This window comes from Lutjanus erythropterus, chromosome 6 (assembly GCF_056507025.1).
Source record: "Lutjanus erythropterus isolate fLutEry1 chromosome 6, fLutEry1.hap2, whole genome shotgun sequence".
NCBI lineage: Eukaryota > Metazoa > Chordata > Actinopteri > Lutjaniformes > Lutjanidae > Lutjanus > Lutjanus erythropterus.
The window spans coordinates 19,890,459-19,902,710 of NC_139322.1; the positions used below are offsets into that span (position 1 = coordinate 19,890,459).

The 12,252-nt window shown below is 38.8% G+C and overlaps 1 protein-coding gene across 3 annotated transcripts; it reads left to right on the forward strand.

The window, feature by feature from the left end:
* The first annotated feature begins 395 nt into the window (after positions 1–395).
* LOC146325195 (homeobox protein Hox-C3a-like) lies at positions 396–5,055 on the forward strand. Of its 3 annotated transcripts, XM_084721058.1 has the most exons (3): positions 396–535; positions 876–1,048; positions 3,962–5,055. In XM_084721058.1, the coding sequence occupies exons 1-3, from the start codon at positions 504–506 to the stop codon at positions 4,423–4,425; spliced, it is 669 nt and encodes a 222-aa protein (XP_084577184.1). In that variant the 5' UTR covers positions 396–503; the 3' UTR covers positions 4,426–5,055. The 3 variants fall into 3 exon arrangements, with proteins under 3 accessions (XP_084577184.1, XP_084577185.1, XP_084577183.1); XM_084721059.1 differs by lacking the exon at positions 396–535 and having other exon boundaries at positions 566–1,058; positions 3,933–5,055; XM_084721057.1 differs by lacking the exon at positions 396–535 and having other exon boundaries at positions 571–1,048.
* The last annotated feature ends 7,197 nt before the right edge of the window (positions 5,056–12,252 follow it).

The window sequence follows — 12,252 nt, forward strand, 5'->3', positions numbered from 1 at the left end:
AGCATTAGATTAAAAAAGCTCCAGCAAAAATAATGAGTTGTGGTCGCTAACCAGATATTTTTCCAGCATATTAGTCCAGCTCATAGACATAGCCCCCTGTAGCAGCGATGTTTCTGATCAAAACCTACCACAAAAAGTTCAGGATGTGCAGCTGCAAGCGGCGTCTCCGTCTAATAAACGCGTCCTGACAGAAGATTTACAATATTACAAGAATTCAACATTTCTAATGAGACGCTCCTCACCACACAGTGCAATCTGTGTCTGTCTGTTCCCCCTGTCTCTCTCGGAACAAACACACCTCCCTCTGTCTGTCTCTCACACTGATGATTACACATTTGTTCGTCTATTCATAATCCCTTCTATGTGTCTTTTATCCCTACAGGTAAAGAAACGCAGGCTGCTGCTCATAGAAATGTTGTCTGAAGAAATATCGCAGAAGCTTCTTCGGGCGCCCCAAGTTGCCTGCGGATTACTTTGCAACTCCAGAGCTCTGTCATTGGAGGATGTGGCCACACGTGACTACGGCACCCTTCTGGTAAATATTATTCAAATGCTCCACATGGTTACTCCAAGTGCTCTTCCCTGCATGCCTTTACACATTCAGGTTAATTGTGATCGGATATTAGACAGACAGAAAGTCCTGGTCTTTAGTGCTGTTTAGGGATTCCTGGTTTTATTTGATGAGCTGGGTCCATGGACCCCCAACAGTCTGCCCTCCCACTGCAGCTGCATGGCAACAGTTTTGCTATGAGCTCTGGACAAGTGCCAAAACTAAGCGCAGGATACAGTGAAGGAGGTGGAGGAGGTGGTGAAGGAGGAGGAGGCCGAGAAGCAGAACTTAATCAGCAAAACATGACCTCCTCTGCTCATGTCAGTTCCAGGTTAAACCCAGGTGAACAGTTCCAGAGCCCACTGGAGCCTCTGGTTCACTGCCATGCCAAGGGCGAGCTGGACATCAAGAGCAGGAGCTGCACTCTACTCACCATCTGCCGCTCAGGAGTAATGTTCCCCTGGATGAATCCACGGACTACTGACTCTGAACAATCTGGTAACTCTGGTTTTGTTTATTATCTTTCTAATAATCCAACTTTTTACAGCTACAGAATACTGTTGACACAGTCTTCATTAAGTGCTCTGATGGGCTGAATCCATACATCCATTTTTAATGACCGTCTCCCACATGTCTGCACTGATATTCAACTCAAACACTGGTTTCTGACCTTTGCAGTTGGAGTTGCAGTTTGTGTTGCATGAAGACACTGAATGTATATGCTGCAACTAAAATCTCCAAATTTCTAAACAGAGCAAAAACGTCTCACTTAACAAACATGTCATCTGCAACATTTATCATGCACAAAAGTCCCAGTTCTTCAGCTGTGAAAGCTCTCTATTATTTTAACTTTGTCTGTGAATTAGTTTTAATGTTGCACAGTTAAACAAATGTCAGTCTTGTTTTTCCAGTTCTGTAGGCAAAGTCATGTTCAAAAGCTGCAGGGAGAAGGCCGCACAAAAACCTCTTGTAAACTGCTCTTCTGTCCCTGAGGATACACAGTAAATGATCACTTCTCAATTGAAATATTGTTATGTATTTTTTTTATTTATTTAAAACATTATGAACAACCAGGCAGCTTTAAAACAACACAACAGATTTCTGAATAATTTACACTTCATGCCGTCAGTGAAAGTTGTGGCTATTCAAAAGGTTAATGTTTTGGCATAGAGCTGATTAGATCACCCCGAATAACTGAATTTAATTCTAACAACAAGTAAACAGTATCACGATCAAGTTTTAAAAAACGGTCTCACTACAATGAAATGGTTACTGTGGGGGCACTAACGTCATCAGACATGGATACAATTGGGCTCATTGAATCCACAAGAATCTCAGCCTTCCAGTCATAGACAAGTTGTGAAATTCCAATACTGTTTATGGACCACAGTATGCAGAAATATTGAAATACACCATTTTTAGAATAGGCGAAAATAGCACATTGGGACTGCATGCAAAACATCCTGCAGGGTTTTTACCCCAAAAACCTCATTAGATTAACATAAAGTGGGCAAGCCTGTAATGGGGAGATTCTTGGGTACTCATATAATACATTTTCATTCAGATATCTTGATGTGAGCAAATTGAAAATAACCATGCCAAAATGTAGCCCACCTTTGGAGCATTATTCACTCCCCTTCCTGACAAGCTGGCTTAACATGACACATAGGTCATCTGGTTTTTATATGATATCCGTATCTTCACTCTAGCTTTAAAACTGAGGTCGCTGTAGCCTCTGAAAGATGGACAGACTACTATCTTTTACAGATACAGATAAACAATCACCATCTCCACACTGCAAACAAGCTAACACATAACAAGAAAGCTCCCAGTGTTGTTAAGTGCAGTTTTCTCCCAAAGGTCACTGTAGGCCTTATTAAGTATCCATTAACCCCTGCATGTCATATTGTTATCAACAGGCCCCTGGTATCGCTCATATACATGTCAAATGGAATCTCTAATGGTGGTTATTTTCAGTGGTGGTCCCAAGGTACCTTTTAAGTGACTGAGATGGGGATTTGACAGGTCTGCTTCCGTGTGTAGCCATGATTAATGTGGCCTGTCAGGCAGCTGTAGTGGCGTCAGATGTTTCCCCCAGACTGTTTCTTCGGGAGGTAACTTTCCCCCAAACACATGACACAGTAGACAGCCAGTCTTGTATAGTGTCTCAAGCATGACTGAATACACAGGAAGAGCTGAGGGCCCTGCTTTGTCCCAGGTTGATTGGCTGAGGATTAACGTGGGCCTTACTGCCACTTGAAGTCCTTCTGTGGGATAGACTTGTTAGATATGTGGCACTTCCTTTTAACACCCCACTCTTCACTGTAAAAATAAATTATGTTTCAACTTGAAAAAAAAAAAGCAGGTTACGTTAAGTTGAGGTTTTAAAATGATTCAAAACAAATATTCAGATATATTCATATTAATTTTATCTGAAAATTGAATTAATGATTTTATTTTCACATTTTGTTTGTCAGTTCTTCATTTCACACAAGAACTCACAGCTCCAGCTGCTCTTGGAGCTTCTTTGTTCCAGCATTGTCACAAAGACAACATTTGAAAATCACTGTGAATTTATTTAACTTCAAATGCAAGGGAGTGGGGACTGAATTCAATACTAACTTAAGTTCCCATCAAGTAAAATTTGATGTTTATGTGTTTTTATCATGTGTGTTGTGGTATACATCACCTATATGCCAGTATCTGCCCCAACAATGACAAAAAAAGTCATTTTGTAGACATTCTTAGGCATGTCAAAGTTAAACTTCTCCAGGAAAATGTTTAAAAACTCAGGGCCGTATTCAAAATTTGCATCCAGTGAAATGCGTTCTTACAAATGATGCAGTGGAGCAAGGAAGGAGAATACATCTATCCACTGGAGCTGACTGGAGTGTTTCTGAGAAATGGGCCTCACTGTTCAAAAGCACAACTTAATAACTTCATTACTGATTTGGATGAAACTGGATCGTACTCAGTGGAGAAAATATTTTCTGTTTTTTTTCCTCTGATGTTCTCTGGCAGTTCAGCTTAGTAGGAACACAGCTTCCTGTTTTACAGGAGACAGAAACAATATAAACAGTCTACTAGCCATTTTATGGGAGCTTAATAGTGTAACAGAGACACACAACAATTTTTCATAACATCTTTTGTCTTCAAAGTATAAAATAATATTTATCAACAATGCATCCTGGGAAGTCTGCTTATAAGCTAATCGCATTTCTTTACAAACTTTGAGTTGAATTAAGTACATTCATTCATCATTTTAAGTTGAAAAATTTCAAGTTATTTATTACGTTCAGAAAATAAATACTAGAAATTTTAAGTGAATTAGAAATGATTAGTTGATTACACTGAATTCCTGTATTATTTTTAACAGTGTTCTTTATGTGCTTCCTCCTGGTGGTGTGGCAGGCAGAGGAAGACTCGGCGTCAGGAGGGAGAGAACGGCGTTCACCAGCAGCCAGCTGCTGGAGCTGGAGAAGGAGTTCCACTTCAGCCCTTACCTGTGTCGACCCCGCAGGCTGGAGATGGCCGCCGGACTGCGGCTCACCGATCGCCAGGTCAAGATCTGGTTTCAGAACCGCAGGATGAGGTACAAGAGGGAGCACAAGTACAGAAAGGTGGCAGGTTCGTCTCAGTGGTCTCACTGTGACCCCTCAAGCTCATGTGACCTCCTGAGGTTTCCAGGAGCATGTGTCTCTTCGGAGCTGCACTTCATGGATTATGCTCCCGTGTCCTCCAGCAGTGGTCAGTGTATTCACCCTGCAGACCTGCCCCATCTGAGCTGCATACTTCCATCTGTTGCAAATGGTCCTCCACCCTCCTGTACCGGCATAGATAGTCATCACCATGCTGGCATTTCAAACTGGCCCTAGGGCCCCATAATGGCCATCCCTCCTGTGCTCATCAAAACCTCAATGATACATCCACTTTCACTTACTTATGAAAGACTGGAGGATGTCTGATTAGCATCCCTGAGCTGAAATCCCCTGAACGCACCACCCATTCACCATTCATGAAACATTTTAATTAAACTATGTGAACATATCTTAATTAAAGGAGTGATATCATTTATGTTTCTCAGGCACGGTTACAGAAGGCTGCAGGTCTTCAGACTGTACGTACACAGCATGCACAAGGCATTTGAACAATTAATAACTACAAGATGTTTTGCTGTAATTTTGTGGCTGTTACATTTGTATTGCATGTTTAATGCATGTGGGAGTCGTACTATGAGTGAGTTTTCTATTTCCCTCTGTTGTCAGATAATAGCTAAGTGATTGTCATATTTTCTAAGTGTCACAGTAGGCCTCTTTTTTCATTAAATAGCAGGTCATTTGTGTAAAATGTTTTAACTGTGAAATGAGCAGAATAATGTTCATATTGAATGATGTTATATTTTTGTTAAGGCCATAAAAGGAAACGGCAAGTCTTTGATACTGTTCTTGATTAATTGAGATGTCATATACTGTACATGCTTAATAAATGCATTTGGGAAAACTGGAGCCCTCGTGCAGTGTTTACCCTATTCATCGCTGATTAGAATTGCATTTTTTTTCCAGCGGTATTTTATGATTAAGGATTCCTGGATTAGATCCCAAATGGGGGAAAAAATGAGAGAGATTCTGTAATCAAATTAAGGCATGCTTTAGATTCATTGAAAACTCTACAGTATTGTGCATTCAAGTTGCACAATCTTGCCACATAAGCCTCTCCCCTCGCTCCTGCCTCCGAGTTCCCCACCATTAATCACTGAGACAAGGCAGTCTTTCCAGCACTCCAACCACAAGCTCTGAACCCACTGGGCACCATGACAGGATCTCTTGCCTCCTCCTTCCCAACCCTCCTCGCCTTTTCAATAGCCAAATTGTAGTGCTGCAAGTTGGGGCTGGCCTCCCTCTCAGGGGGCATGTTAGCTGTGTAGCTTGGAAGCCACAACAGACCGATGAGGTTCAATAACTAATGACAACATATTATCTTAAAGAACAATGAGGAGACTTTGTTTTTGAAAGTCCACACTCAAATCAAATGAACAGATTTTTCCTCTGGCCTGAAGTGCTATTTGTTCATCTAGATTGTTCTGGTGTGAGTTGCCGAATTTTGGAGATATCAGCTGTAGAGATGTCTGCTGTGTCTCAAATATAATGGAATTAGATGGCTCTTAGCTTGTGGTGCTCAAAGCGCTGTATTTGAAAAACTCAAAAGCAATGTCTCTTTCTAGAAATTATGACCCAGTTACTCAAGATAATAGACAGACCTATAAAGAAAATGTTCTCAACAAAAATATGAATATAACTCTTGTTTCTGCTCCCATTTTTCATGAGATGAAGTAAGACTTCTTCAATCCAGACAAAAAGTGTATTTCTCTCAAATTTTGTTTGCAAATTTTTTTAAAATCTGTGTTAGTGAGCACTTTTCCTTTGCCAAGATAATCAATCCACCTGTCAGGTGTGGCATACAAAGATACTGATTAAACAGCAGGATTGGGTGTGCCTTGGACTGGTCACAATAAAAGTCAACTCTAAAATGTGCAGTTTGATATTGAAAAAAACTTTTATTTATTGGGCACTGAACTATGAATATTTCACATAGAGCTACACATACCAAATCTTTTTCCAAGGAAGGCAAAGTCATGACCCACCCTATTCTGCCTCTGACTGGCTTACCCTGATATTCTTACCCTAACCTTAACCAATCATTCCTCATGCCAACATGAACCCAACCAGTGAAGGCAATGAATAATCACAGGCAGAGTAGGGTGGTTCTTGTCTTTGCCCTCCTGGGGAAAAAAATTGGTATATGTAGCCCTATGTGAAATAGTCATAGTTCAGTGTCTAATAAATGTCCCTTTTCCATATAAAACTGCAAGAAACCTTTTGTGTCAATATAGGAAGTCTTATATCTTTTACTTCAACTTATCCCAGCAAATATGAGACATCTGCCAGAAGTGTGTCTGTATGTCTTCACAACATGCACATCAAGTTTAATATCTGGATGTCTGACTACAATTCGTCTTTGACGTTGACATGCAGTTCAATATCTGAATGTCTGGCCAAGAGATTTCTGGACATCGATGGACATGCAAAAAACATGCTGGAAATTGACATGATTACACAAATAAGCAATATGTACAATTTATTAACAACACATTTATTGTTCTTATTGATAGAGAAAGTGTGTGACAGGATGTTTTGTGCTAAATTAGGGGTAACGCTTATATAGACGTCAATAATGGAAATTCAGAAGATGTCATAAAAAGGCAGCATGAAAACTTTCATTTTGGGTCATCAGCAGATGTTTTCAACAAACAAAAGACATTCAAAATACTTTTTTTTTTTTTTTTTTTTGGCACTTTAAGCACCTCAGGCCTTCTAGTTCCATTATGTTTCAGTGGGGGAAGACATCTCTACAGCTGATATCTCCAAAACTCACACTAAAACTATGAAGCCAGAGGTAAAATATGTATTTTAGATTTTGGGGTGAATTGTCCCTTTAACAGCATTCACAGTTTGACTTATGAATTCTCAAATGTAAACGATGCGGTGGAAACATTATTTTCCTTTTGCTGTTTTTGATTCTAAAAAATTTCAACTCTTGCTGAGCTAAATTACGCTCACAGGGACATTATGCGTTTATTTGACAGAAGTGGGTCACAGGTTCTCTTGGGTCTCAACAGTATTACACTTCAAAGACAGACAGCAACTTCCATGATGAAGGAGTGAACCTCCTCTTACACTTGATAATGTGAGCCGCGGTATCAATATTCCTAACAAAACTGCACACAATATTTGGACATGCTGACAGTTTTATATCAGTGGCCCTACTGTAAATGAGCTGTCACAGAGGACCACTGACAGCTCTGAAATGGAAGGGAGGTAACGAGGAAGCTGATCCCCTAGTGGTGCTGGATAGAATGACTTCCTGCTCCTAATTTATTAGCTAATCAGTCTGTGGATCAGCTGTCATTTGGTAAATATTTGACACCATTTTCAGCAGGTCTCAGTCGGTGTCAGGGGAGCTATATTGCAGCTATAACTCTGTAGAACTTTTGAATAAAATAAAATAAGGTCTGCACCCCATCTGTATCAAAGAGGTGGTGACAGCTGGGTAATTTAAGAGAAAAGTAATAAAGGCAAGAGCCGAGGCGAGAAAAAGTTCTCTGCTTCAAATATGTTCGCCTACAAAGAGACAGAGTGAGGGGGGATTGTGAGGAGGAAGAAGAAGAAGAAGGAGCAGACAGTGTTGGATTCCTGAGATTCTTGCATATGCCGAGTGATTTATGGTGTTAATGGTGCTGAGGCTCAATAGGACCTTTACCTCTGGTTCCTTCTCGCAGACGCTAAAAGCCAGGAGGATCCACACTGGAGTGCAGTAATTCTCTGGATGAGGTCAAGGGGGATCCTCAGGGGTCAAGGAAAGCCTCCCCAAAGGGCCCCACTGCAAGGGGGAACATTACAACATTAGGTTAGCCAGTTGTTCTCACTCCTAGTTAGCAACTAAAGTCATTATTTCCTTTTTACTCACTTGACCCCCCTTATTTGATGACATCTGTTTTCAGAGGGAAGATCCAGATCTGCAATAAAGCCCAAAATCCTTACATGTTTTTGTAAAAAATCCTGTGCTTTGATCAGGCTGGAGCAATGCATTAAGTGGATCTTTGAAGTGATAAATGATGCCAGCCGTGGTGCCATGAAACCAGCTTTGGTTACGGTCCATCATTAATTTGAGAATTTTTTGCGTTATGTCCTTTACAGTGACGGATGTACCACTGTCCCATTTGCAGCTGTTGTGAAACTGAATTTGGGGGTTAGACTTGAAAAATGCTCCATGCATCAAGACTTTTCTTAAGCTGCCATGAAAACAGAACTGCTGTGTGCTTAACAAAGACATGCTGCTTTAAGTATCTTACAAGGCATTTGCCCCTCCTGCATTCAACAAACGTAAAGCCTGAAGCTCATCATGTTACCATCACAGTAAGCTGCTGGTGTCTACTGGAGTCTGATGTTATGACCTGGTAATTCCATTCATTATATGGGGATCACTATTAGATGAAATAAATGATAATTAGAATAATAAATGTCTATGTGACAACCTCTGCTCTTAATGGTTTGTATGATCTGCCTGTTAATTTTCTGATTGGCTGGTGAGCTGAATCAGAAGCTCCAAAAATCATCTTATCCACATTTTAATCTCATCATTTATCCTTTAGTTTTTGGTTTGTTTGGGCCTCATGAGCTGATTTTGTTTTTACATCTTACACCATAATGCATACATGCACTTATTTACAACCCTAATTAATGCTGATCACTGAAACTGGGATTAATAGACTCCAAAAGCATAAAAAGATTCTGTATCCTTTGTGTGCCATTTATTAATTTACTATTTATTTAAACATTAAGAGGATGCAAACAAAGCTTCATCAGTGCACAAGAGGAGTGAAATCCTCCTCATTATATCGTCATTAAGGAATTAACCCCAAGTGTGTTGCAATGAACTACTATATACACAAACGTGACATCAAACCTGAAACCATAAAACTCCATCCTCTGGAACACTTGTGCAAACTGGAGATGCAACTATTAGTTGATTTAATTGATTGGTCAATCAAAAGAAAATTAGTTGCCATCTATTTTGATCATTTATTAATCATTTCAATTATTTTTTAAGGAAAAATGTCAAGCATTTGCTGGTTCCAGCTTCTTCAATGTGAGGATTTGCTGCTTTTCTTTGTCATTTATGACAGTAAATGAAGAGTCTCTGAGGATTGGACTGTGGGTTGAACAAAAGAATCAATCTGAAGGATCACGATGGGCTCAGAAATTGTGATGAACATTTTTTTTTTTTTACATTTTTAACATTGTATAAACTAAACAATTAATTTAATAATCATAGAAAATAATCAGTAATAAAAAATAACCTTTAGTTGCAGCATTAGAACAAACTCAGTCACTTATGATCTGAATGAACAAACAATAGCACATAACATGGCATAAAAACACGTAACAATCTTACTTATGTAAAGGAAGGACTTTCTTAAAAAATGCACCTGGTTTATAAATAATGTTTGGCTTGTCTGATTTTATCAACAAAATTAAATTAAACATAGAAGAGAGGATTAAAGAAACTACATAACACTTTGGCAAATACCTTTCTCTGATATCACTCTGACAAAGAAACGTTTAGGGAATAAAGTGTAGTGCACTGGAGAAGCTCATACTGGTCTGCACCTTACTGTGTTCTGAGAGTTAGAGATATCACGGGAGAAATTAAAGCGTGTCATACTGTAAGATAAAAATGCTAAAAGTTGCCATGGCTCATTTGAACAGCGGTCCAGACCAACCAAGTTCATGACATCAGCAGAGACTGATGTGCACATCTGTTGCATCACAGACTAACAGCTTTGACTTGAATAAATTCCTTAAATATTTGAATTCCTGCGTGCATTGTTCTCACAGTTTTGTCCCAACCTTATGGGCTGGACTGCGACATCTGCTCCTGCAGAATAATTGGGATGAACACAATGTTAAAGATTATGATAAATAATTTTCGGTCATTCTTTAAATCATTTTGTTTAGAGAAATACTTGTCAGCGCCTTGAGGAAGAAAGAAAGATTTTGCACAGATTTCAGGCTGCAGATGTCTTTTCCATTCAAATTATTATGTTTGAAAATGTAATGACTTGTATGATGAAAATGGCAGAAGTAAAACCTTCCCATAGTGTGACCGTTACATGCAATACTTTGGTCCATTGTTGAGCAAAAGCCTGAACTTTTATGCTTGGCCTTTAGAAGGTTTTGTTCTCTTTATGACCTATTAACCTTCTCAGCCTTCTCCCTCCACAGTAGTAACTGCTGCCCACCAGTCTCTCCAGGTGCTTGTTGCTCAAGATGATTGTTAAGTATCAATTTCCTGTGTCACCTTTATGGGTTTTATTTATTTGTCTGCTCCTTCATGTGGAACAGAGCCTGAGCATTACTCAGGTAGATGGATTATAACTCAACTGCTACGACTCATCAATCTTGGAAATTTGACTTCCTGAATCTCATACAACTGTTACTGTCATATTACGGCACGGCATTATCAAGATCAATGACATTTTAAATGCTTCCCAGTTAAGGATGATCGGTGACAATAAAAAGGTAAGTTGGTGATGAAACTGTCTCAGCTGTGCACAGTGAGAGAGTCACTTCGCTCTCTGAGGAGCACCGGTTAAATGAATGAACTTGTAATCACAACAGTCACCCTGCTAAATGTCACATGTTGACCATTATCGATCGCTCAAGAAGTATTTAACTCCCAATGGCTTTATCACACACAATCTAATCAATGCACACTTTCTTTTCGTTGTTCTCACATAAAGAGCTGTGTGGAAAAATTTCACAGACAACAAAGGACATAAAGATAATAACATCAGCAGCATGAAAATATCTTCAAAATAAATCAGATTACTGATGTTTGGATGTTGTAGTGTATGTTTTTAGTTTGGCTTCCTGGAGACCCTGTGCCCAAAAAATAGACGTCACATAGTTTTATGTGCTTGATACCTTCACGATTTCCCTAATCTTATGAGAATTGCTAATAAACATGACTATAATAGACTAACAGGCAGACTAACTTTTCTGGGAGAAGACAGCACTGCAGTTGAACTGGCAGAAGAATATGTTACTGTACATCACAAAGCAAGACTTATTATTTCCCCTTCTTTTCTTTTCTTTAGTTTTATTCTTACTATTTAAGTCCTATTGTTCGTATCTGACTTTTTGCTTTGGCAACATTTTTGATCCAAATTGTCCTGCCAGTAAAGTCAATTCAACTGAAATTGAAATAAACATGATTTCGAACTTTTGTTTACTGCCTTAGAGATCCAGCTATCCAATATGACTAAATATACTATGTCTGCATTTATTCATATATAGCTCTCTGTTGGTGATTTGTGTTTTATGTACTGCAACTCCAAATCTTAAATAAGTCTATGGGTCTAACTGACTCAAAACATTAGTATGTTTAGTACATTAGCATCACAATGCAGGTTAACATACTGTGCATTTCTTTGTTTGAGAATGACTTTATGACAAACAAAACAAATATACAGAATATTTTTTCATGCATAACTACTATAACATATCACACTTAAAGCAGCCTATGTCTTCTTTGTTTGTAGAAGCAGTAGTTTGTGGTCATTTCTTTATTTTTTCTCATTTGTCACATGTGTAAGCTCTGTTTTTGGCCACTACACATTACCTTTTAATAATTTTATAATTAAATTTAAAGGTGCAGTATGTAATTCTGAAGAAAAATTGCTTACATACTGCACCTCTTAACAAAATTTGGTTAGTTTTGCTAATGTTATTTTAGCACACACAGCAGTGGGGTGTATGGACCCCAAACAATGATTAAGTAAAGCCAACGTCCACAAAACACAAGGGTTAAAACAAGTGGTGGAAGAAGTGAATAAAATTCTCGCATTCAAGACCTTATTTATGCAAAAGTATGTAAGTGTTATCAGAAAAATGTTCTTATTGTAAAGTATCAAAAATAAAACCATTCATTGTGCAGTAAAATGGTCCCGGTCAGTGTTTTATTATTATATGATATTTTTGGATTATTATTACTGCTGTATTTATGTGTGTGTTGCATTTTACTGCTGCAGATGTTTAAGGCTGAGTCTACAGCAGTGCATCATATTCTATAATATCATCATA

Coding starts and splice junctions, on each gene's coding strand:
- LOC146325195 (XM_084721059.1), top strand. CDS start 694: ATGGACCCCCAACAGTCTGCCCTCCCACTGCAGCTGCATGGCAACAGT. Junction 1,059..3,932: donor GAACAATCTGGTAACTCTGG/TTTTGTTTATTA, acceptor TAACAGTGTTCT/TTATGTGCTTCCTCCTGGTG.